Genomic DNA, 27,123 nt, shown 5'->3' on the forward strand with positions numbered 1-27,123 from the left:
AAAAACATAATTTGCCATGGCATAGGAGGTATTAATTGCCCTTAGGCCCAGACTGCCTGGGGAACTTTCTTCAGTATGTGTCTTTGCACCGGGTGACCTTGAACAAGTTAGTCTAGAACCCTTTTCCTTGTGGAAAAGGGTACTTTGTTTATGGCCGGCACCTGATGCACATTAGGGTACATCAACTGGCATAGCCCGCAGTCCTGTGTGCCACGTTCCTCCCCCAGACCGTATAGACCAGGCTTGTCCAACCTTTTTGAATGTGGGGCCGAAGCATTAACTTTTTGTCACCCAGTGGGCCGACGAGCCAAAAGTCAACAACCTCACTCAAAGCAGTATATTAAAATTGCAATATTGTGTGACCTTTGACACAATAGCATCACAGGCAGTGATGCACCATGCAGTCCCAAAGATAGCTTTTTGTGTCAGGGGCAGTGAGTATCTGAGGGAGCCCCTCCATCAAAAGATCCGAGGTCAGTTGCGTGTGATTTTTTTCAGTGTGTATTTGTTAATATTTTCCTGAAATAGTGGGGGCGACCGAGTGTAGCGAGGCGAAGAAGCTATGGATCTAGGGAGGGTTTACAGGGTTCCCCCTCCAAGAATTTCTTTTCAAATATGGGGTTGAAATGGTGCATTTTACAGCAGAAAAACTGGCCAAAAAGCCATACGTTCATATTCAGTTCTAAAGGGGAACATGAAAATTCCATGTCACCAACAGCAGACAAGAACATTTAACAACACAACACATTTTAATGATCTATGTGTCCACCGTGTAAGACAGCACTGTCACTGATATAACACATTGTCATTCTGGTTGTGCCCAAAATATGCCTCTGTAGTAACATGTCTATCCTGGCTGTTCCCAATTTAGGCCAACATTGTCCTTTACAAATTATGATTGATGCTGCCTGAGCATGTGAAGTGTGCTCAATACATATGCCAGCTTACCTCTGTAATACACATTAATGACTTCTGTGTTAATGATTGATCCTGTCTGTGCAGTGTTGTGCCCAATACATATGGAATCCCATCTCTGTAATACACATTCATTACTTCTGTGGTAAAGATTGATGCTGCCTGTGCAGTGTGCCCAATACATATGGCAGTGTATCTTTGTAATACACATTGATTACTTTAATGATTGATGCTGCCTGTGCAGTGTGCCCAATACATATGGCAGCCTATCTCCCTAATACACATTAATTACTTATGTGTCAATGATTCATGATTGATGCAAATCTAAGTGATCCGGCCGCGGCTGAATTTACCGCCCCTGTTCAAACATTAAGGCAGCCCACTCTGCTTTTGAGCCTCCGAGATATTGCTGGCCAGATACTTGTGTTTCGGTGTATCTGGCCAGCAGTATCTCAGAGGCTCAAAAGCACTGCAGGCTGCAAACATATGTCGGAAAATATGGCAGGCAGTACTTCCCACTGCTGGAGGCAAGGAGAACTAGGCCTCGGTGTGCACAGCACGTAGCACTGTGAACCTGGGATGGGCTGAGCTACTGGCTCATGCAGGTTGTGCCCTGAGCTCGGCAACGCAGATGTGTGAATGTGGCATGTGTGCCCGTCAATGCACCCACACACATTACGTGATTATGATTTCCATTGGCTGAGAAACAGCTAATGGAAATACTGTTTTCATGCAAGGCAGTTATTTATTTTATTTATTTCCACTACTACAACGTGCCTTGTATGGTAACAGTATTTCCATTGGCTGTTTCTCAGCCAATGGAAATCGTAATGCGTGTGGACTACAATTCCTACCCTGAAACTGTAGCCACAGCGCTCGCTGCATATAAAATAAATACAAAACGTACAAAAGTAACCCTAATGCTTTGTCTGTGCTCTCAGGCTTCGAGGGCCACATAAAATGGCTTAGAAGGCCGCATTGCGGCCCTCGGGCCGCATGTGGACAACCCTGGTATAGACCAATCCTGTGGGGGTTACAGACAGATATTTGGCGTTTGCATTCGGCACAAGGATTAAACCCAGAGCTCTTTGTTGGATTTGGCATGGCATAGTAAACATCGATGAAGCTGTGTTTCTGAAGTGAGCACAGTGCACGGAGAGCACGGAAAAAGGAACAATTTCACGTGACACGTCAATGTATACTGGCCCAAACGTCCAGTCTGGTGCCAGGCACAAAGAGGTATGCAGCGGAGGTGACGCAGACATGCTGCTCCCTCTGGTGGGGGAAAAAGGTACAGAAGAACAGCTGTGCGGGGAGATATATATCAATGATGAGGAATCCATGAGGATGCGGGATACATAAAAGGATCCTGCTTCCACTGCGGACACCAGGTCACAAATGTATGCTGCCTAGAGGCATAAATGGACATCTGAGCTGAGACACACATGTCATCCCACAAGTCCCACTCCTTATATCTCAGCCTCTTAGCATCCATAACAAAGTTTCAGCCTTTTGAGGTTTGAATGTATCACTTGCCCCTTCCAACTGGGAGAGCAGATCCACTCTCCTCTTAAGGCGCCAGGGAGTGCAGATGGACGTGTCCAAAAACTCTCGGTACCACCTTCTCCAGGGCCCAGTCCGGAGCGATCAAAATCTATGTGGACCAGAACAGACATAGCGCCCTGAGAACAACCAGGGTGACTGGGATTGGCGGGAACGAATAGAGGAGGAGGTTGCACCTCCATTTGACAGTCAATGCGTCCCCCAGAGCATCCTGTCTAGTGAAGCCTGTGGAGCAGAACAACATGCACCTCCTGTCCACACTGGAAGAGGTCCACCTGGGTAGCCCCCACTGGGATAAAAACTCTAAAACTTCCTGACTTGTGGGAGGACGGATTCTGTCTGCTCAAAATATCCACAATTATGCTCTCTGTCTCGGCAAGATGAGCCACTGTCAGAACAGGTCATTCTCCAGAGCCAGGAACCAGTCTCATTGTTTCTCTACACTGAGGCAAGCACTCCACACCACCTTGTTCGTTGAGGTAGTGCATGGCCACCATGTTGTCTGGCAGGATCTGCACGGATGGCTCTCAACTCCAGCAAATTGATAAGTCCTCGGGACTCCGATGGAGACCCCCCCAGGCCATTGCGTCTCCAGTCTTTCAATCGAGCACCCGAAATTTTCAAAGACACAACCCTGACTGTAGTCAACTGGGGCCAGGGTTATTTGAGCAACACCCCTTTTTGCAGATTGTCTCATAGGGTCCACCAAATTAGGTCTTGGGACACCTTTGTGGACAGCAGCAGAAAGTCTGAAGTGTGCCCTAAAACAGACTGCTGACAACTTAGAAGCCACTGCAGGAGGCCACGAGGCCCAGCAAACACACTAAAACGGAAGACGGAACCTTCTTCTGCGATTCGAGAACATGAACCATCTTGGAGATGTTCTCCACTCGATCCTTGGGTGGAAAGGCACTTCCAGGTCTGCCACGAGAAATCGGATGGACTGGGATGGCAATACCTCCGATTTCCTGACGTAGAAGCTCAAGCTGTGCAGCAGATGGGCCAAGCCTGGTCTGGGGAGCGAGATTGGACAAGTCATTCGTCCAGGTAGGGAAATATATTAACTCCTCTCCTGAGGAGAGTCTCTACCAATGCCAGCAGCTTGGTGAAGACAAGGTGCTGAAAAAAGGCCAAACAGCAGGACTCTGAACTGGTGGTGGCAATTACCCACTACAAACCATAGGTACTTCCTGTGTGTCACGGCATTAGGCAGTTTAAAGTAGGCATCCTAGAGATCAAACTACACCAGTCACTCCTGCAGGTCGAGGGCTTTGGGCCAGCCTAACTACCTTGAATTTGTCCTTTTGCAGTTAAAGGTTCAAGAACCTCAAAACCAGAATAGGACGTAAGCCCCCACCCTTCTTCAAAAAATAAACAGAGTACCAGTCTTTACCTTGTTCGGAGTGATGCACCTGTTCTGTAGCATACCGAACAGGAGAGGGTTCGGAAGTCAAATGTAGCTTAAAGGAGGATGGTCTTCAGGGCATTGAGCAAAGGGAAGGAAATATCCCTGTTGAATGACTTGTATGGCCCAGGCATCAGACATGATTAGGCACCGAACAGGAAAATCCTCCCACCTATCAGTGATGTGTGGTGAAGTCAGATTCACTGGCGCTTCATACTTAGAGCCGATGCTGCCACGGCTGAGGCAGACAAGCCTCCTCTTGGAGCACCTCAGCCCATGCCCCTATTGAGGCAGCGTTGAGGATGTTTGCACGAGTGACCTTGTCCCCTGTCCCTGTGAGCGTTTGCGGGCAAAGTTTTGAAATCCCCCAACACTACTTGTTAGGGCAGTTGGCGGGTGTTGCTGAACTTTCAGACCCAAGGACTTGGCAGTCGACCTCGGGACTGGAAATTCTGGAGGGACTCAAAGGCCTTAAACAAGTTGTTGCAGTCAAACAGCATGTCCAGGAGATTTGCCAGGACACCCAGGGCGAAATCCAAGATCCTCATTCAGGAGCACCTACTTATTACTGTTCATATAGCCATGGACATGTCAATGTATACTGGCCCAAACGTCCAGTCTGGTGCCAGGCACAAAGAGGTATGCAGCGGAGGTGACGCAGACATGCTGCTCCCTCTGGTGGGGGAAAAAGGTACAGAAGAACAGCTGTGCGGGGAGATATATATCAATGATGAGGAATCCATGAGAGGGAGCAACCCATTAGAAAGACTAAATTCTACAAGGAATGGCATTTTCTTTTCTGAACCTAGTATTCAATGGCGTATTTGGGTGCACAGGAACACAGCAAGAACGCTGATAAGGATGGTGGAAAAAATAAACTAGCTGCAAACTGAAATTTCTTAAAAAGCTAATTTTAAAAAAACAATGCTTGCTAGGAGAATTCAGAGGGACCATGTCTGAAACAGGCATGTGTGGCATGTGTTTAAACCTTTCTATCTTTATTTGTTGTTTATGTAAACAAATGCCCAACCCTCATTTAATGGATCTTCAGATGTTTTGGAATAGGATTCCTACCATGCTGCACCAGAGACTATGCTGGCTAGACCGGATGGGATTTGTACTCCCAAACATCTGGAGAGCCAAGGTTGCAGAGCTGTGATGTAGAGGAAAGAGGGCTAAAGATGGAAGAACAAAGTAATCTGAAAAGAAAATATTGAGGTCTGAAACTAGAAATGCATACAAATTAAATGGCCAATATAGCCATTTATGTTACAAATGTTTTTGTGGGCTGGATTAGTTGATGGAGATAAGGAAAACACACATCTTTCTTAGAAGACTAACTTTTGCACTAGTTTATATTTAAACACAAACACATTGTTAATACACATACAAAACGTTTGTCAGATTGTACACTCCATAGTTGTAGTTATATTTATAATGAAAAATATGCTACTTAAGTTAAGTAATAATTACTTTTGAACTGGACATCCAGTCTCTTTCAGTCTTTCCTCCTGTAATCGGGTCCATTTCCTCGGGAGGACATTCAACCAAATTCTCCAAACAAAGATTGTTCCTGCAAAGAGGACATTTGGCATTGGGCTGAAAAGAGATGAGAGTTAAAACAAATAGAATTTTCTTTTGAGTTTCTATTTAACAAACATTTAATGTTCCAAGACTATGTCACATATTCCATAAGCTCTTCTAATGTACCAGTTATTCACTGCAATATTTTCTCTTCAAAACGTGTGCAGTTGAATGTAAATATTATTCCCTACGGTTACTCCAGTACTCTTAGACACAGCCCTACAACATCTTCCACTAAACAAAAATAATTCAACATTCGATCATTGTAAAATGTTTCCCACTTCAATACAATGAATTGGGGTGACTGAACAAGAACGCATAACCACTTGCTGAAGGAGACGCTACGAGATTGGATATATGACCGGAAACATATTTTTGACTGATTATATTAGCTCCACCCACTGAAGACTGTACCACTACAAAAGCATGCACGCACCAGCGGAAGTACCAGTGAAGTAGTGTTTGCTGGAAGGAGACGCAGCGAGGTGAATCTTGCTTCAAGCTTGACCAGACGTGCTTACACTTTAAATGGACTCTATTCTTTCATATTGGTTCTAACAGCCTATTTACTAAGTCCATTTCTTTTTTCAGATTGGATATATGACCTTAAAACGGATTTTTTGGACTGGCCACCAGGGGGCGAACGTATGTCCTCTGCCTCTGTGTGAGCTCTGTCCCCACGGGTCCTAAAAGTGAATTGAGCCCCCACTTCTAGCCCCAACCCCTGAGAGAACATAGGCCCGCTGGATATGTGAATGTGCCCCCCACCTCCAGGAAGAAACTCGAAGAAAAACGCAACAGTATTTGCAGAGAAACAGGCAAGTGACTTGAAGACTGCTGGGTGTGGCCTCTCGTGGCATGGAAATCTGAATGTTCGAGAGCGCAAGCTACACAGCATAGCAGAGGAGGGAGTACGCCGAAGTGGATTGGAGAGACCTGGGCTGAAGCCACAGACTCCCCCCACCCCTCCGAGGTAAGATGCACGGGGTTGACAAACAGGAACCCCGGCAAAGCGCTGTCTGGCAGAGAGTGAACTCCGATCGCCCCTGCCGCACTACGCCCCGGCCATCCTCCCCTGGGTGGACCGTGCCGAATCCTTGTCGGCAAGGGCCTGCAACCAAAGACAATAAGGTGAGCAGGTGGGGCATGCAGGACGAACACCAGAGCTCCCAAACACCTCAGCGGAAACAATGGAATGAGGAAGGAGTTGCCACGCGCCGTGGTCTCACACAGACGGCTGGGAAGAGTCTCGGGTACACCGCTGGGCCGCAACTCGAAAGCACATGCCGCTCCCCCCCCCTCAGAGACGGATGGCGCTTCCTCCCTGCAAGGTATTGCGGATAGGCAGCGAGATGCCTCCAATTCATGTGGCCCACTGTGCAAACTGAGATAGCGGAACGTACTGTTTAACGGACCAGGTACGGAGAGGGGAACTCAACGAATGATCTTGCCTAACCCTACTCCCCACCTAAGACATACCAATAATAAAGGACACTGAAGGGCCCCTGGTCTACCCAGCACAGCGCACCCCTGCACTGAAATACAGGTGTCACAGAAACTATGACATGCAGAGCGGCGCATTACTGATGCAAGCCCACAGAAGAATTGCACATGCCTCAAGGTTGACCATGCAATACTGAAATAAAGTGTAATCCTGCCAGGTACTCCTGGAATCATTGTGAAGCCTCCGGGCCCTTGGACCTTAGTAAACCTAAGACCATGCAGACACTGAATCCTTGTGACAATCTCAGTACACCGCAGTGCCCCAAATACCGGAGAAACCTCTAAGCAAACACAGCAAGAGAAGAGCAGATTAATGCGCATGTTGAGTCCACTCCCTTCTCATGAACACCCGTGAGGACACCCACCTCCATATTGGCAATGGAAATAGCTTGATCAATAAACCCGGATTTGAAGATAAGAGGGCCACGAGGCACTGCGCTCAAGGAAATGAAACCCTTTATGTGGTAGAGGTTGTGCCCAAAGACAATAAAACAGGGAAACACTGTCCATACACCCCACAGAACCATCAAGGGACTGATCCGCCCCCCCTTACATCTGTGCAGTTAAATCCCCTCAGTGTGGGCCACTACGGCACACCCCCAGACAGCGACAAGTTTAGTGTTCAGTGGTGTTGGGCCCTCACGAACTGAGGTGTGTGACCTCCTCAGAGTGCAACTACGGAAGAAGGTGGTGTTCAGGGCCTGACGCATGAGGGAGGCGAACTCAGCCCTCCTGGACGACAAAGGATTAGTGACATTTGGGCTGCACCGGACTGCTTCCGCCGAGGCGAAAGCAATAGATGGGATATAAACACATTCTCGATCCTTTGGAGGATCAGATAGAGAATATCCCGCCCAGATGTATGCGAGATGGGAGAGTCTGCCCTAAAGGTTTACAGCTAAGTCTATGGCTGTTGGAGTGGGGCTTTCGCATAGTGAATGGCCGATTGGCTCCAGACATACCGGGTGCAGTGACCTTTAACAGCCACCTCGGAAGTTCTACAATTGTTATTTTTGTATCTCTACAAACCTTTGGGAATCAGCTGTAAGTTTTGAAGTATTGGCTGACCCACACAGTGACCACCTACCCATCTGCCTGAAGTTGAAGGGATTGATGGGGGAGGCGGTTTCGCAGGTAATAGCCCCTATTCCTCCTATGGGCATACCCATTGGCACTAGAAGAATTAAATGGGGGAAAACTCAAAGGGGGGATTTACACTATAAAGCCATCACTGACAATGTATCCCTTGTGTTGGATATTTTGGATGATTGTTCACCCCCGGGGGTCATTGTAAAGAAATTTGTGGAATTGACGGCTGCCTTCACAAATAAATTCTCACTAACAACTAAGCCAAAGGGTAAGGAAACAAATAGAGGTTGGTTGGACGAAGCCTGCAAAGGGGCCAAAAAAACTCTGCTATTAACCCTAAAGGATCCGTCCAGCAGTAGATCTATGATTGCCCAAGTTAGGAAGATCTATAAACTAGAACTAAAGAGGAGGAAAAATGAGTTGGAAAGGGCAGCTTGGGAAGGTTTTTTGGATGTTGCTCGAAGGGGGGACCAGAAGGCCTTTTGGGCTTATGTAAAAAGTGGCCCAGAGAGATGTGGCTCAAAGGAAGGTAGTGGCACTTACGTGGAAGAAGGGGCTTGGTTATCCCATTTTGGGAATTTATTTGGGCGAGAGTGTGCACAGGATGTTTTAGACCATGCAGACGTCTGCTTGAAATTTGAGGTGGAGGAGACGATAAAGGCTATAAAGCTCCAAGCTCATAACCGAGCCCCGGGGCCAGATATGATCCCTTCGGACCTGTTTCAGGACCCTATTGCGGTGTGGGCACCGCTCTTAACAGTGGTTTTTAATGCCTGCTTAAAGTTAGGGGAGTATCCCCCGTCCTGGAAAAAGGCCATAATCTTTCCAATATTCAAAAAAGGAGACATCTCTAGTCCAAGTGCATATAGGCCTATCTCTCTGTTGGATTCTTCCTTTAAAATCTTTGGGAGAATTCTGTTAGCTCGAATTGAAAACTGGATAGGGGCACAGTCGATCCTGTCAGACATCCAATTTGGATTTCGTCCGGGTGTAGGCACCATTGAACAGAGCCTCAACCTCTACATTTTGGTGGCTAATTCGGTATTTAGTCTGGGTGAGTCAGTATATCTGGCCTTTATGGACCTAAGCACTGCCTTTGACAAAGTGGACAGAGCTAAGCTATGGGCAGTGCTTGGGTCCTTGGGTTGTCCGGGGGAGATCCTGCAGGCTCTGGTTGACCTTCACACGGATAACGAGGCCTGCGTACGTAGTGGGCCGGGTGGGCACTGCACAGCTTGTTTCCAGGTGGGATGCGGTGTAAGGCAGGGGTGTGTGCTTGCTCCCATCTGTTTTTGCCTCTATATCAATGGCCTCTCGCGGGACCTCACTGATGTAAGGGCAGACTTTTTGGTTTTGGGGGGTAGGGGCTTTCCGGTTCTGGCTTATGCGGCCGATACAGTCCTAATAGCCAGAACACCAAGGGCACTACAGGTCTTGATTGACGCCTATGCAACCTTTATGAACAACTTGGGCCTAAAAATTAACACCAAAAAGTCAGCGTTTATGGCATGTGTTGGAAGGAAACGTTCAGCACCAATGAAACCCATGCTATGCGTTGGGGAAACAATCCCTAGAGTTAAGGTGTTCGACTATCTAGGGATTAGTTTCTCAGAGGCCCTAAATGGAAGGGCTCATGTGGCAAAGCAATCGACAAAGATGAGCCAACAGATAGGTGGGCTTTTTAGATTTGCGTCAAGAAGCAGAGCTCAGCCTCTTGACGTGATTCTGAAAATTTATGGTGCACAAACTTTGGCAACTACTCTGTATGGCGCAGCCATTTGGGGTTTCCAAAACGCGGCTGAAATCCAAGGCAAAGAAAATAAATTTTTTAAAAACCTGCTGGGGTTACCGACCAGCGCCCCCGGATTAGCTATTCATAGAGAACTGGGGGCAGAGTTCTGGGAGGATCAGTGGGCGATGGCACCATTACTCTTTTGGATTCGGCTGTGGGCTAACGAACACGCAACGCTGTGCCATTTTATCTTACGCACTGTGTTGGGCAGATCAGGATGGAAAAAAATCCCATGGTTAGCCTATGTTTCTGCTAAATTGGGGGAAGTTAACCTAAGTGCCCTGTTCCCGCCTGAATATTTAATTACTAAGTCAGAGGGGGCAGCATATAAGGTTAAACTGGGAGAAATTGTAGCTAAGAGGAAAATTTTCCTGGGATATACCCAGAAATTTGACTCTTTTCACTCCAGTATAAGCAATCTCTCCGGAATCCAACCATATTTGATTAGGAGCACTTTTAAAACAGAAAGGTGGTTGATCACGAGGGCCCGCTTTGATTGCCTCCGGTTACAGGGAAATACATGCAATTGGAAAAGTTTTCCTAGTGATGCCGGCTGTCCAGTCTGTGGTCACAAGCGCGAGGACCTTTCGCACCTGTTGTTCTTTTGTATAGGATATGCGGGTATCCGTAGAATGACCTTGGTCCCCGCTCTTAAGAAAACGGAGATTCGTTTACATAAGGCTGCACTTGAGTTTCTTCTGAGTGCTGAGTCAGTTTTTACATCCTGGGCCCTGTTGACTTTCTTAAAAAGAGCGATGTATTTTAGAACAAATCTATTGAATTTGCAAGGCAGGGGCAGTTAGTGCCACCAATTTTAATAATGAATTATGTTTGGGGAAAAGTGGTTGAGTCCTGTTTTATGTCTGATCATAATGTATAATTTTAAAATATGCCCTCCTGACTGGCAAGCAAGTGCAAGTTATTTTTATTACTGTTGATCGTGTCTCGTAATTTTTGGCATCTATTTTTATTTGTCTTTTATATAATTGGCGCTTCTGTATTGTTGGAATTGTGTAACCTATATTCTTTCTTTTGTCGTTTAATGGAAATTTTCATATTTCCGAATAAACTTGTTTGATGATGATAAACACATTATCTCTCAGCAAACATAATACGAGCAGCGCATGGACACGTGCCAAAAGCTGGCTAAGTACTCCTCCATTCCGCACCACCCTGAAGTAGTCTCTCCCCATAAAACTAAGATGGTGGCGTCAGGAGCGGAAGCAGCAATGACAAAAGCTGATGTAGCAGCCCTTCTGAGTGAGATGAAAAGCATGAGGGCGGTATTGGGGGTTAGATCGACAAGATAACCAACAGAATTGACAAACATGAGGAACGGCTGGACTGAGTGGAGCACAATCAAACCTCCCTCGACACGTTGGAATCCCAAATGGACCAGAGACTTGCAGACTTGGAAGCAAGAGAGGAGGAATTTCGCTTAAAGATGGACGATTTGGAAAATCGTGAGAGGTGTAACAACCTGCAAATCTTTGGCATACCTAATCGAGAAGTCGAAACCGACCAAGATCTGAAAAAGACTCTCCACATGATCCTGAAAATCCTATTCGAGGATGACATGATGGACAAACCCAAAGTCGACCGAATACACAGAGCAGGAGGGGCACCTGGTGGTCCAAAAACAGTCCTGGTTAGGTTCCATAATTATGCTGATGGGGTGAGAGTCCTCGACAAAGCCAAGAATACCCCCCCCACAACTTCTTCTCGACACTGCGCGAGTGACGATTTACCAAGACCTGTCCTCACTCACCCTGGCAATGTGGAGAATGTGTATTCCTCTGACCAATTGGCTTAAGGAGAAAGGAGTCGGATATCGGTGGGGATACCTGTTCTCCCTCATGTTTGAGTGGGAAGGGAACATGCGTAAATTGCGAACTGAAAAGGACATAAGCAACTGCATTGCAGACCTGATGGGCAACCAGGCCGATGAACAAAACGTGGAAGAAGTAAGATGACAGGATCGACAGTTGCGTATCCAAGGTCCAAGGCGAAAGAAAATTCCGGGATCAAGAAAATACAGGAGAGTGAACTCCTCCCCGGGTGCAGAATTTTGAAGCAGATGGACACTGAATAGCTTTGACCAACAAAAAACTTCTGCTTTTGTAGGTGATCTGTGTCATGAGAGGGGTCGCTCGCTGGTAATGCAGAAAATCTGAGATTGACAAAAGGGGCTTTTCACCCAATAATAAAGGTAACACACAGATGAGGATGAGATGTATGAAAGAGGCCCCGAAGGTAACTGGGAAGATTCTGGAACCAAGTCCGACCCAGCAGATCATGCAGAGGCATTGGATGTGGGGAGGTTTATTATGACGTAATGTAGAAAGAACATTTGTTGAGTTGACAGGGGGCAGGGGGGGACAAGGGGGCACAAAGTTAGTTGCAGTGTTTGTGGATGGGACCGTGGGTTGCACACTGGTGGTCCAGGTTTGACTGTGTGACAATGGCCTGGTTATGTCGGATGCCGTGGGTGGGAGGGGGGAGGGAGGGGAAAGGGTCTGGGGCAGAGTTAACGATGTTCCGAAACAGGTTGAAGGTATCAAAGTATTAATTAGGTGAGGGCGATAGGTCACCTTCGTACACATGGAATAGACAGAAAAGGAACCATGGCAGTACAGTCTTCAGATAGTAGGCCCGGGTCGCTCAGGGTTCGCACACTCAATGTGAACTCTTCCTCCAGGAAACTAGGTATATACGAGGGGAAGAACGCAAAGTCTTGTACTCCAGTGTAGTGCTGAATATTGGAGCTCTGGCCCCCTACGAAAAGCAGGAGTGGCCATACTAGTGAGGAGAGGACTCAACTTTGTTATCACCAAGACATGGGCAGACGTGGAGGGAAGGGCTATGGTAGTGGTTGGAAGGATACACAACATCGTCCTTACCCTTGCTACTCTCTACTCCCCAATGTGGCCTATCCCGCTTCCTGAAACGTACAATCCTGAAAATAATGCTGGAGGGAGCGGGGCACATCATAGGAGGGGACTTTCATTTGTGGGCAGACCCCATTTTGGAAAGGCAGGCGTCCAACCGGGAAGCAGGCCTCCTGTCGGATGGAGGGCGCGCAGATGTAGTAGGAATGATGCGAGTGTACGGTCTGCAAGACGCATGGCGGAGCCTCCACCCCAATGAAAGGGGGTTCACATTCTACTCAGCCCCACACTCGACCTTTAAAGGATAGACTATCTATACCTCTCGAAAGACAAAGGAGGTTGTGAATGCCTCTGACATTTTCCCAATCTCATGGTCTGACCACGACCTGGTCACAATAGATATTGGACTGAATGCCCTACCGCATAAAAACTCAAAGTGGCATTGTAATGAATCTCTGTGGAGGGATCCGGTCTTCCATGCGAAGATGATACGCACAATCGGAGAATACTTCAAAGTGAATGATACGGAAGAGGTATCCAAGAGAATGGTATGGGAGGCAGGGAAGGCAATGTGGAGGGGTGTTCTAATTAAGGAGGGGGCGGTGAAAAAGAGGGAGAGGACCATAATAGAAAACAAACTGAGGGAGGAGATTGCCCAGTTGGATGAGGTGGCATGCAATGCCGCCGTGGATAGGCCCGGAAAAATTGCGGAAGTAGTGCAGAAAAGAGAAGAGCTTGGGAGCTAGAGGAAGGACAGGTGATATGCAAATTTCAGTTTCTCAAACAAACATTATGGAAAGGGCGATAAAGCAGATGCATTGCTAGCGGCCAGGTTGAGAGGACAGAGGGCAGAGAGATGGGTCACTGCTATAGGGGGGGGGTTGATGATGCCCAAATGACGGACCCAAGGGGCATTCCCGAGGCTTTTGCCAAATTCTATGAGCACCTATATACATCTGAGAGGGGAATCTGTGGGAACAGAAATAGAAATATATATGCACAGGCTAGCCATGCCGAAACATCCCCCCCCACGCCCTCCCCAGGACCTAGTAGAGGAGATGGAATCACCCATTACAGCAGATGAGGTGGAAGCAGCTATTAAGAGGCACCCGCAAACAATGGCTATACGGCAGGATTTCACAAGACCTTTATGCCCTCCCTCCTCCCATTCATGGTCGAGCTATTTAATGACATCCTACAAACAGCAATAGCACCAGATTCTTTCTCAGACACTAATCTCAGTGATACCCAAAGAAGGTAAAGGGCCCCAAGCAATGTGGTTCCTATCGCCCCATCTCCCTGCTCAATATAGACGCAAAGTTCCTTCCTTCCTTCCCTCCTTCCCTTCCCTTCCCTTCCTTCCTTCCTTCCTGGAGGCGAGAGTCGAAAGGAGAAGCGACCTTGCCCTTATCAACAGAGACCCGTAATGCCTCAAAAGAAGGAATCGGAAGGCTGGGAACATCAGCCTGCATGTTTTGCAGCAGATGTCAACGGTACCCGGGCACCTCCTCCGCTGACAGGACAGCCAAGCCAGGGTCAGACATATGGCCCAACGGTCCAGGCGTTGACTACAGGCAAGACAAAGCCTTTCATCACAATCAGTGAGTCGAGGGGAGAACCAATAAAGAAACTGAACTGTGCTGAACAAAAGTAGCCATAGCCAATTTATACTTTGAAAGGCAAAAAGGATACAGTTGCGAAAAGAGGGGGAAAACCATCTTCAGAGGAGTCCGGTACCATGTGGGTGCTTACTTAGGAAACCCTGGCGATTCCCCGGTGGTTGAAACTACGATAACCAGAAGGCCTTGGAAGAAGGCGAAAAGAGGGTCGAAGTGGTCATACAGGTCATGCAAAATCCTCTGTTCCATCGAAAGTCTTTGACCGACAGATGATTGTGAAGCGAAAGGGGAATGAATCCTGCTTGGTGAAGTGAAGAATGAACTGTGTGATCATAAGGGTTGGCAAGAGTGAACCCGGCAGAGGGAGGTTTAAGAGAAAGGGCGAAGTCTAAAGTCCCATGAGCATTCTCAAGAGGCGTGAACCCGATTGAGGGGTGTCTACAAAGAACGGTCTGTAAATGTTAGCAAGAGTGAACCCGGTAGAAGGAGGCTGACAAAAAAAAGGGTTAGCAAGGAAAAGCCTGGAGCTTTGTTCAAAAAGACCTTGAAGATTTGTGAAACAAGAAGTATAGCAAAACAAGGATAAGTCAACTGTCCCACTTGTCGTTTGGGGATCCGAGCCCAGCCGAGGGAGATCCAGGGGTGAAAAGCCACCACCCATAGTTCATTGAGAACGGAACTGTTTGAGTAGTCGAGCACGACAGAGGTCTGCGTCTGGAAGAGGTGGACCCAGGGGTGAAGCCATCACCCAAAGCCATACATGGAATAGAAATTTGTTGAGGGTTTGTTGAGGGTATCAGGCCTCAAAGGCAAGAGACTTTTATTGAAAGAGACTTAACCATAGGAGAACCTGATAGCTAGAGCGGGACTGTCAGCTTGTGCTGGGGAAAGCTTGAGTGTTTGCTGTGCTCAGGAAACCCACCTTGTCCCGTGCTGAAAAAGTGGGGAAGGGAGACCCCTGGCAATCACATCCTGACTTATTATTTGAGAACACTTCTTTCTTTATTGAAACCCTATCCCACACACTTTTGTATTTAGCGTAAGGACTGGCAATAGGTTTTTCTTAGTCTAGGCCCTTTTACTTTGAAACAACACCACTAGGACGGCCTTATTTTCATTTGATGGTCGACGCTTGTTCCCATCTTCGATTTCGGTTTAGTTTAGGTGTTTTTGCACCCTGCATTTACAGTTTAATGAACACCCTTGATCTGTGATAACTTGTGTCTGTCTTTACTGTTGCCACCATGAGTTCCTTATATAGCCAATATGACCTTGTCATTGTGAAACGTGGTGGATGGCTCGCATGAGAACAATACCTGCAACTCACTAATCCTGCGCGCTTAGGTGGGAGCCACAAATAAAAGTCTTTAGCGTCACCAAGCGGAAGTCCACAGAAGCCATAGGCTCGAAAGTTCTGTGTTGCAAAACCGCCGAAACACATTGAGGTCCCAGACCGGATGAGGACTATGCACTGGAGGAAAAATTCTAGACCGCCTCTTAAGGTGGGCTTTAACCACCAGGTTGGCTGCCGAAAACAAGTAGTAGGGGGAATTCTTGTAGCCCCGATGGCTGCCAAATGCATGCAGCAAGTATTCACCTGTACTCCAGAACAAGCCAGGTGAGCTGAAAAATCCAGTGCGTCATCCAGAGGACAGGAGAGAGGGTCCAGCCCCTTGATGCGCACCAAATGGCAACACCTAGTCCATTTGCTCTTATACTGGGACCGAGTCGAGGGCCGTCTGGCCTGCTGAATGATGTCCCAGTAGTCATCTGAAAGTTGAGTGTGCTGAAGCTTAAGATGATCAGGAACCAGGGCAGAAGGCCCAGTTTGGCCAGGTCCAGATGCTCCATGCTCCGCCCTGCTGCACCAGGAAGTCCCGGCTGGGGATCAGAAGATGGATGGACTCTTGGAGCACAACTGCAGCAGATCCGAAAACCAGGGTCTCGAAGGCCAGTGGGGGGCCACCAGGATGAGGCTGCAATCCATCAAAGCCCGGAACTTGCGGAGAGTCCGTTGGAGCAGAGGTGTCAGCGGGAACACACCTGCGGCTGTGCCAACAGATCTGGAAGGCGTTTTCCAGCAACCCCGACCTGCCCCTGAAGCAAACTGGGGGCACTTGGCATTCGGAGGGGATGCAAACAAATCCAGGTCTGCAAACCCCCAACGCTGGAAAAGGGGCAAAGAGTCGTTCTGCAACTCTCACTCATATGTGTTGAACCCCAAGCTTCTCAGCTGGTCCCCTTTTACATGGCAGTCTCCAAGCAGGTGGACTTCCGAAATTAAAATCCTCTCCGTAAGGGCCCATTCCTAGATTGAAACCGCCTTCATGCATAGGAGGGGAGGGAGCGGGTGCCACCCTGCTTGTCCTGGTAAAACATTGTAGTAGAATTGTCCGTCCTGACCAAAACCGACTTGTCCCCGATTAGGGGTAAAAACGCCTCGAGGGCCAGGACCACTGCCCGGACGGAGCTCGAGCAGATTGATGTGTAGGAGGGCTTCTGTCCTGGACCATGCTCCATGAATCGCATAGCCGTCCAGAGTAGCCCCCCACTCCGAAAGAGAAGAGTCCGTCGCCACCACCAGGGAAGGCTCCAGTCGGGTGAAGGGGGCTCCCACTGAACCACTGTCATCCATTAGCCACCAGTGAAGATATAGTAAAAGGAGTGGTGGAAATGGGATCCTGTCCGATTGAGAACCCGTCTCCGGATCCCAATTGGCCACCAGATGGAGCTGGAGGTGCTTCATCCCGAGATGGGCGTGCTGTACATTCAGCATTCAGGATGTCATCAGGCCCAGAATGTGCTGGAACCGCCATGCCAAGGTGGTTGAGTTGACCACAAAGTGCCCCACCACCTTGCGGAGGGATATCAGCCTCTCCGGTGTTGGAAACACCCAATTAACGTTAGTGGTCCAACGCGCCCCTAGGAAGACCAGATACTGAGACAGGAGTAACTGTTTTCCTCAGGTTGAGGGGAAACCCCAGCTGATGATGGGTATCCAACAATCTGTGGCTGGAGTGCACCACCACTTCGGGTGACCCCGCCCTCACTAACCAGTCGTCCAGATAAGGATACAGGTGATGGCCCTCCAAGCGGAGAAGGCCCGCCTCCGCGTTCATCAACTTCGTGAAGACACGAGGAGCCGAGTTCAGGCCGAAGGGCAGCACTTTGTACTGGAAGTGGTACGACATAATCAAGAACCAAAGAAACTTCTTATGTGGCTGATATATGGGTACATGCAGGTACACACCTTTGAGGTCCAGGGAACACAACAAGTCCCCTGGACACAGACTCAGCTAAGTGCACAGAAGTAATCATCTCGAAGCGTTCCAGCTGTAAAGACAGGTTTAGAAATGACAGGTCCAGGATTACCCTCAGGCTCGCCTGGTTGTTCTTGGGTACAACAAAAATCCTGGAATATTAACCGAAGCCCCTGTCTGCAAGAGGAACTGGTTCTTCCGCCTGCATCTCCAAGAGGGATAGGATCTCCCGTAACAGAGCCAGGGGCCCGATCTGACGAAGAGGATGGTAGAGGCAAAGGAGAGGAAGACTGAAGACTGGAGACTATGTATAGGAGCTACGGGTTGCTGAAAAGGTGTCGTGGAACAGAGCCAAACGCCCCCCCCATCCACAGGCGAGCAGTGGTCCCTGACCTGGACATCATTGCTTCTTGGAGGCGGGGGAGCGGAAAACCCCCTACAGCGTCCTCTGCTGCTTCCTTCTGCTGTTGCTGGGCGATCTGTCATGCCTCTGCATACTGAGGTCTCAGAACCCCTTGAAGCTGGAGAATGTTTGGGGTTTTAACTCTGTCATCCCCTGGCATTGAGGGAAGGATTTCTGACTTGTCTTTGTCAGGATGGTCAAGGACTTGGCGGTTTGAGTGGATGTTTTCTTCTGTCAATTCGTCATAGGTGGACAAATAAAAAGGGCAGATCTAGGATACGTTCCTGCACGCCAGAGGAAAACTTTATGGGGTGCATCCACACCGTTCCTTCTCATCTCGACCCCAAGTCACAGCACTCTGCTGACTGTGTCGATGGGGGACACCAAAGTCTCCATGGAGGTCCTACGCAATGGGCAAAGTCCTCTGCTGGCTGTGTCGATGTGGGAGACCAAAGACTCCATGAGGTCCTGTGCAATGACCCGGGCATCAGTCAGACCGGTCTTGGAGGCTTGTTGGTCCAAAGGGAGGTCAGGCAGAAATTCCCCCGTCTCCAGCCACAGTTTCTGGTTAGCGGCAGGCAAGATGGCATCCGCGTTGGCCTGCGGCAGATGCAGTCCTAAAGTGGAGTAACAGCGCTTTGCCAAGGACTTTGTCTACTTGGAGAGGCAACCGGAGGTGGCTCCCATGGAGGAAGACAACGAATACGATGGTTTAGAATATGAGGCTGCGGGTGGGAGGCAAGGAGGACTGGCTCCCCATCCGTCAGCCTAAACCTGCTGTCCAACTTCTTGTTCATCTTGGCGTTGGCCTTGGGCTTCTCGCAGACCCTCTGCACCACCTGCAGCACATCCCTCTGAAGGGGAATGCCAGATAGGACCGTGGTGCGCTTCTTCAAGACCTCTGTGAGCACCCCCGCCTTGTGGGGGGGCTTCCTCAGGAAGAGGGACCCCCAAGAACTCTGCCAGGCCCTATAGGCGGTCATGAAATGCCTTAACGGATGCTGAGGGCTATTCGTCGTGGGCATCGTCGTCCGCCAAGGCCCCCCTTTTGTTCACAGGCCACAGGAATCCGGGCACTGGGACAAGGTGCCGGAGGAGTCCCCCCCATTCTGAGGGGGGTATGGGAGGAGGTCCCTGGGGAGTGGGCCGGGGTGGCACCACCTGGGGGAAGACTTCCTTCACAATGTTCTCCAGGAGCTCCTTCATTTGAGGCAGAACGCATGAGGAAGAGGAAGCGTTTGAAGAAGCAGTCCTCACTAGCCGCAGGGGCCCTAGGGGCACTGCCCTCCGAGGCGCTGGGCCTCCGCTCCTGGTAATAGTGCTGAGGCACCTGGTGCATGTAGCTGTAAGTCTGCGATGGGTAAATGTACCCCTGAGGGGACCAAAAACCTGCACCGTAGGATCCGCTGCCGTTTCCAGAGGGAAGGGGGCTGGGATCATCCTGCAATGCCCACTCGATGGATGAAAGTACAGTCAGGCCCTGAGCCAGATCCAAGATGGCCGCCTGCCTAGCAGGCTCTGCCACGTGCCGCTCTGCCATTTTGAGGGAGGGCGCTAAGGCTCTAAGCCAAGAGAGGCTTCAGACACGGGCGGATACTTTACTTCATATTATTTATAGAGCGCAGCCATGGACCCTGGGGCTTAAGGGCGCTACAAGACATAAAACAATCAACAAATAAAAACCAGTATCAAGATCCAATTAAGAAGCACTGCAGCAGGATAAAATAAGAACAAAGAATTAGTTAAAAAGATGGGTCTTCAGTTTCTTTTTAAAAAATCTCAAGAGATTCAATTCCTCTCACCTCTCGGGGGGAGAGAATTCCAGACTTTGGGACCGAAAGCAAAGAAAGCGGAGTTGGAAAGCTTTACAGTTCTACATTTTGGAACGAATAGCAGATGATTGTTCGATCTCAAGGCTCTGCTATTCATTCTTGCAGATGGTAGATGCTGTAGGTAGGTGGGCTTATTTCCCTGTCTACATTTCTGTACTAAGGTTAGGGATCTGAATAGAATTCTGGTTTCCACAGGTAACCAGTGAAGAGAGCGTCTGGCTGATGCAACATGGTCTCAACGGTTGAGCCTCATGACAACTCATTTGGCTCCATTCTGACAAACTTGGAGTTGGTTTCGATCAACTTTGTCCACACCCATTAGCAGGCCAGAGCAATAATCGATTTTTACCCCTATAATTGCTCTGGCAATAGTTTCAGCATTGTCTTGTGAAATAAGAGGTCTTAGATGTACTAACAATTTTATATATTAAGCACAAGAAGAGTCCAGGCTGCTAATATGATGCGTCATAGAGAGGTGCTGATCAAAGGTAATGCCCAACATCTTCACTTTCTTCAAGGGAGTAATTATTTCGTCTCCTAGATGAAAAGTTTCATAGTTTGGGCCAGGTTTTTTCAACATATGAGTTGATCCAATAACTAGAAGCTCAGTTTTGGATTTATCGAGTGCCAATGTATTATAAACCATCCAGGTTTCGATAATAGCAAAGACTTTGTTAATGGCTACTTCATCCAAGTCAAGCGAGCCAGATAACGGGATGACACATTGCGTGTAATCTGCGTAGTTGGTAAATATCACGCCCTCATGATCCAGCATGGCAAATAGAGGAGCAGTGAAGATATTATAAAAGCACAGAGAAGTGCAAGCCCCTTGAGGCACGCCACACCTGATAATAATGGGAGCACAGATTCAGCCTCTCCACAAAACACCCTATTGTCACAGGAGACCCACTGGATGGCTAATGGTGAGAAATAAGTGACCTCATGCAACCTGGTGGACATGATGGAATGGTCCAACAGGTCAAATGCCGCAGAAAGATCAAGTAACATAAGTATGGAAGCTTCGTTCTGATCCATACAAGACAATTTGATTTAAGCTCAAAAGAGCCGTCTCCGTTCTGAAGCCAACACAGAACCCAGACTGATGGTCATTTAGTATAGGATACGTTTTTAAAATGTTCCAAAATGTGTTGGTATGCCACGCGGTCTAGGATCTTTAATAAAAAGGCAGTGTTTGTAATTGGTTTATAGTTGTTGGGGAGGTCAACTGACAAGCTTCTTCAAGATAGGCATGACCCAGGCCTTCTTAAAATCTTGAGGTACCATTCCTGTAGTTAGGGAGGAGTTAATACATTTACAGATTGCAGCTAATAAGGTAGGGGGAATACGTTTTGATGATCATTGTGGTATGAATATCATTTTTGCACTCAGTGGCCTTGAGTTGTTTAATTATGATTTCCAATTCTTCAAACAAAATTAACGTGAAATTTAAAACTGGAATGAGCGGGGATCTCTCAAACCCATGCTGAGCTATTATGTTCGTTCTGCTTTAGATTATTAGTTTTCTCAGCAATGATTTCTTTAATGGTGTGCAGTTTATCATGCATAGCCTGCTGCATCAATTTACACCATGTATCATTGTCTTTAATAGTCCTCTCTGATACAGAGTGATTAGTGGACTCCTGCTCCTTTAAAATACTTAAAAGCTCATTGGTTTCAAATTGGGCAAAACGAGCGGCCGCAAGAGGCACATCTCGTAAATACTCCTGCAGCCGACATGCTCAGTGGAGGGGCGTCATCAAAGGGAAGTGAAAAAAGAATTGAAAAACTAACATAGAGCCAGTGGAAATCTACAAAAAAGTATCTGCACTGGCTGCCATGTCCAACGCCGTCCATGCAGAAAAAGGGACTAAAGTAAGGCGCCGAAGGGCAGGGCCTCGGCGGGGTGTTCCTGCGCATTATACTAAATTTAAAGGGGAACCTACATTATTTGCTGCCAAAGGTTTCCGGTACCGTCCCCATGTTGGGGGACACCCACAAGGATGGAGGAAAGAGGACAGGACGTATGAGTATTTACTCTGGATATTTGGGGAGAAACTAGGAGTGCAGATAGCTCTGTCTCCTAAGGACCATAGCCAAACCCATCGACCGACCAACACAGTGTCACGTTCAGGCCCGTTTGCAAGGAATGTCTGGCCACCTCCTTTCTGTCGTCCACCAGCTGCAAAAAACCATCCTGCATCTCTTCAGGGAACTATTGGATTGTTTGCCCAACTGCTTTCCACAGTCCAAATGAGTATTTGGCAAAGCCACAGGAAACGGTTGCTTTAAAACCATGCTCCCGGAGGAGAACATCTTCTTGGCTGTGCATCCACTTTCTTGTCCTCCCTTGATAGTAGGCAAATTGGACATGCAAGAAGCGGCCCTGGTGGACACTGTGGCCACCTGAACAACCAAACTTTCCGACGTGGGGTGAGAGTAGAGAAAAAGGGGATCTCCCCTTGCCGGCCTATATTTCTTCGTCATATCTGAATTAACCAAAGGAATGCCATAGGGAGGCAACTGGGTCAGCAATAGCCGGATTGAAAGGCATAGCCCTTTCCGTGGTGGGACCCTCGTTAAGAATGGTCATGAGAGAATAGCCTTGGACAGGTACAGCAGGGGTATTTAGCCCCAATTTATCAACAACTCTGTCAACCAGAGTCCTAAACTTTGCATGAATATAGGAATATGGATAGGCCGGTTGCAGTTCGATGTCCGGAGAAGCATTCAGCGCACTGGCATCATGCAGTCCATCTGCCACGTCCATCAGGCCCACCTGGTCATTAAAATAGTCTGCACCGAATCAATGGGGCCAACATTACCCTGGTTTCGGTCGTCAATGCCGAAAATATCTACCATCGTTCCAAAAAACAGTACAAACGACAGTTCGATGGTGGTCGACGTCGAGGGTGTGACGATCAGCGCCGATAATGATCTGGGTGCCTGTGGCATGTCAACAATGATCTGAACCGAAGTCACGCAGGAATGTCCCTGCGTCGAGGACCAGCCAGATTTGCTCTGCATCGAGCCAGAAGTCTCCCCCTATGGCGTTGGAATCTCTGGTACCCTGGGGCTGGAATCATCCGGCAGGGCTGGAGCTACCTGGGCCAGCTATATCGGGGGCTCACCAGCATCCACAGCTGCCTTTTTACACATGGCTAACATCTAGGACTCAGGCGTGGGGCCTTCTATTTCAGGCCTCCGATGATCGGTCAACAGCGCCAGTGACTTGGACGACAGTCGGCGAGCTTGGCTGCCTGCTGCCGAAGAGATTTAGGGTTCATCTTGTTGCTGGATGCGCATCCCTCAGTGTCCTAACCTGTGCCAAGGCACCACAACGCAGATGTTATGCGGGTAGGTCACTGATACCTTGGAGCCGCAATTGGAGCAGCGCTTGAAGTCTGAGGTGCAGACATGGTCGCTCGCGAGGACAGAAATGTTGTCAAAAAAGTATTGCTAGTGTTCCTAACTAGCAGCGTGCTGAGGGTGCCGAAAAAAGGACTTGAGGTACGGGGAGTAGTGATGCAGTATATATAAGACACAAATGTCACGTCCGGAGCTAACAATCAAGCACTGAGTCAAGGAAGACAGACAATGGAAGGCCGAGTCGAGGTTCACAACATCCCCTGTTGAAGTATTTTCCGAGCAACTGAAGCTGGAGGGGGACATCTATCTGATGAGGAATCTGCATGAGAAAAGCTATGCATTGAAAGTAAATTTCCAACTCAAACATCATACCTTATTGCCCATAGTTTTCTTCACTATTGGGTTCCTGGAGAATGCCTCCCTTCTCGAGGTATCCTGTTCTCAATACTTTCACAATGCCAGGAGAATGACTCCTTTCCCCTGGCCGCCCCCTGCTTGGCTTCATGGTACACAACACCAGGGTGTATGGCTTCCGTCCCCTGATCTCGCTTGGCTTCACGGTGCACAATACCAGGGGGTTTGGCTTCTTTCCCCTGGTTTCTCTTGGCTTGTGTTAGGGAGAATTCTCATAAATGGCTGATTTCCCTTAACTAATGAGTCCCTCAGCAGCTTTGCTGGATTTCTAGGGTTTATTTTTTTCACATGGTAAGAGTGTGAGCCTTTTTCCCACTCTTACATGTGTTTTGCTGTGTGTGTTTTTACCATTTGTGTGATCTTGGGCTCGGGAGCCTCACCTACTCCATGAGCATCATGTTTATGTGTGTTACACAGCACCCTCAGTGCAGTGACAGAGGGTTGTCTTTTAACTCCCCCCGCATCCCCACACGCCCCCCGACTCCATTTTTCTGGGACTGACTACTGTCTCCCAGAAACATGTAAAGTTGCCATTAACTTTATGTAGTCTCTTTAAATCACAGACCCAGTACAGCCCATCTTACATGGAGTATTGGAAAGCGTTAATTCTTATCCCTTTGTGTCTGTTTCTCTTTGAGCACTGTTTCGCTCCCTTTTCTTCAAGACTTGGCTGGTGGCATTGGTAAATACCCTACTTTTTCCTACCGCGGTTATCTTATATAACCATGGTATTGTTTTAAGCTATTATATTAGCCTCGAACATAAACCCGCTTGACCAAATCTATTTTATTTCCGCTCCGGCTAGGTTTATTCGCCATTTCTTTTTGTTAAAGTCTTTCTCGTGTTTTACTCTGTGCGCCAAACCAGGTTTGGTCCCTTTGTCCACCGTCTTTTCGTGGGCTTCTACACAGAAGCCCTCCTTAAGGTGCCTGAAAGTCTAGGTAGGCAGGATGTGAGGGAGGGGTCTTAGGACCCCTGCCATGGGTTCCCTTGGTAACCCAAGTCGCACTCCTGTTTGATTGGCTGGGTGACTGTCCTTGCCAGGACAGCCACCCTGCTGTGTGAATTGGGGAAAACTGCATAAAAAGCAGGTCTCTGGGACTGGAAAGGCAGAGTCGCCACAGGAACGAAAAAAACCAACAAGGAGCTGATGGAAGGGGACCATTACAACGACTGAACCGCCCAGTGAAGCCCTGCTGCAGGTCCGAATCTTCAGAATCCAACGACAGAAGATGCTCCAGGAAACGTCTTCCCTTGAGCTGGTGGGATCAACCAGTTTGTCCAAACTGCAAGCCAGGACCCCTCCCCTGGTCGAATTTGCTGTACAGAGCTACAGTGGGCCGGATAGCCAGGAAGGTTAGACCCTACTTGGGTTTTAAGGAGCACACTTATTATTTGTTGCTTTGCTCTGCTGCTGGTTTCTTCCCTGGGTAGTGCAGGACCCCTCCAGTCTTCCTACTTCTTGTCAGTCCAACAGTCCCTTCAGGAACCGTGAGCCTGCAGGAACTACCAGGAACGTCTGCCTCAGCTACAGCCTGTTCTCCGTTTTAAGGTACTGTGCAAATCCGGTTGTTTGTTCCGTTCAACCGCGGGGAAAGCGATTGAACTCTTTCTCCAATCCGAAGGCTTGTCCTTCTCTTTGAACTAACTTTTCTACCAACCAACCTCGTCCGGAATCCGTGGCACGAACTTTACCGCAAACTACCCTGAACCATGTGATCTTGAGCAAAAGACCTGACCCATTGACTTTGGCCCCAAGCATTTTCTACCTGATTCTGTCACTGTAGTTCCTCTTGCTCAATTGCCCCGAGTATTTACCTGTTGGTGTGGTTCAATTTTTATTAACTTTGTCTTTCCCTCCCTTTTAAATTGCTGGAGTGCCATTTTGCTCCCACTTCATTTTGCGAGCTTAACTTGTCTGGAACTTATTGGGAGTGGTGTGGTGTATTAAGCGTGTGATTTTTAAACTGCTTTATAATAGTGAAATGTTATACAACTGAAGAGTAAAATAAATGTCCATTCTTTTACTTGGAAACCTTGAGTCAGTGTTTGTTTGAATAATAGTAATTGCTGTCCTTTGTGTAACTATTTGATACTGCTCACTTACTCTTGAGATAAGTCTGGCTGCTCAGCCATCGCTACCACTTTTACTGTGTAGTACAGGCTTGTACCAAAGGTGAATTTGTACTGTCACTTGTAGTCTTAATTGTGTGTGCTGTTCCCAAAAGGTACTGCATATAATTCTGCCTAACAGCTTGCAGTTTCACTGACAAAGGGGGAAGGACTCCCTTCCTCTGGTCCTTCTGAGGCTGTTCAGCAGAGTTCACGAAGGCTGGTGAATGACTCCCTTCCTTAGACCCTTCTCAAGCTTCTTATTTTGGGGTACAGGTCCCAGACACATGTTGGCAAAATTATAAGTTACTCACTGTGGTGACTAACGTAGTCCCCTTTCCTCCATACCGCATGGGCATCCCTTCCAAGAGACGGGAGACAGAACCTTTTTCCCCAGAAAAAAACCTTCTTCCCCTTTAAATTTAGAGGCGCGCAGGGGTGTGGCCCCGGGAGCATGCGCTGCCCTGACTCCGCCCTCTAGCGCCACACCTCAGTCCCCATAGACATGTCGACAATAGATTAATATTGCCCAATGACACCATTTTTATTAGAGGGGAGGATGGTGGGACATATGAAGGAAAGGGGACTAAGGACTAAGAGTATGTTAGTCACTACGGTGAGTAACTTATAATTATTCTTACCTCCCGTCCCCTTTTGCTGCATACTGCATGGGCGATTACAACTGAATGTAGCCCCAGGGTGGAGAGGAGACCCTCCTTAAGCAAACAGGTTTCTAAGAACCGCCTGTCCGAAAGCCGCATCTGATCTAGAGCCGGCATCCAAACAAAAATGCTTGCAGGAAGCGGAAGGGGTGACCAAGGTGGCCGCCCTGCTTATAACCTGCCAGGGGACATGCTGCTGGAAGGCGATGGCCGTTGCCTTGGCTCTGACCGCATGGGCATACATGTTGGCCGGTAGTGGCTTATGCTGCCCTCGTAGGCTTCTTTGATGGCCGAGACCATCCACTAGGCTATGGAGGCCTTGGATGCCTGATACCCTGGTCTTGAACCACCAAAGGTGATAGAGCGTTTGACTTGTGGAAGCCCTTGTCCAAGTAGAATTTCAGAGCCCGCCTGACTTCCAGGCAGTGCAGGACTCTCTGTGCCTCGTCCCTAGGATCTTCTAAGAAGTCCTTATTTAGATGAAACGCAGACGGTACATTAGGCAGGAAACCTGGGTTGTCCAGAGGACCACCTTGTCCCTGTGAAACAGTGTATGGCTCCGAGGCGACTAGCGCCTGGATTTTGCTGATTCTGAGAGCCGAGGTGAGGCCGACCAACAAGGATGTCTTAATGGTGACCCGCCTGATGTCCGCGGACGCCATTCGTTCGAAAGCTTTGTGCGCTAGGGCGCCCAAGACTATGTTAAGGTTCCACAC

At 48.3% G+C, this 27,123-nt stretch overlaps 1 protein-coding gene across 3 annotated transcripts in view; it reads right to left on the reverse strand.

The window, feature by feature from the left end:
- The window catches only part of HLTF (helicase like transcription factor), a 1,760,895-nt gene that overhangs the window by 265,620 nt on the left and 1,468,152 nt on the right, over nucleotides 1-27,123 (reverse strand). For all 3 annotated transcript variants that reach the window (XM_069618321.1, XM_069618322.1, XM_069618323.1), the window contains one exon: nucleotides 5,357-5,482. In XM_069618321.1, coding sequence (XP_069474422.1) covers nucleotides 5,357-5,482 — 126 coding nt within the window. The remainder of the gene's footprint in view (nucleotides 1-5,356; nucleotides 5,483-27,123) is intronic.

Source organism: Ambystoma mexicanum, chromosome 10, assembly GCF_040938575.1.
Source record: "Ambystoma mexicanum isolate Mex_15411 chromosome 10, UKY_AmexF1_1, whole genome shotgun sequence".
In the NCBI taxonomy this organism is placed as follows: Eukaryota; Metazoa; Chordata; class Amphibia; order Caudata; family Ambystomatidae; genus Ambystoma; species Ambystoma mexicanum.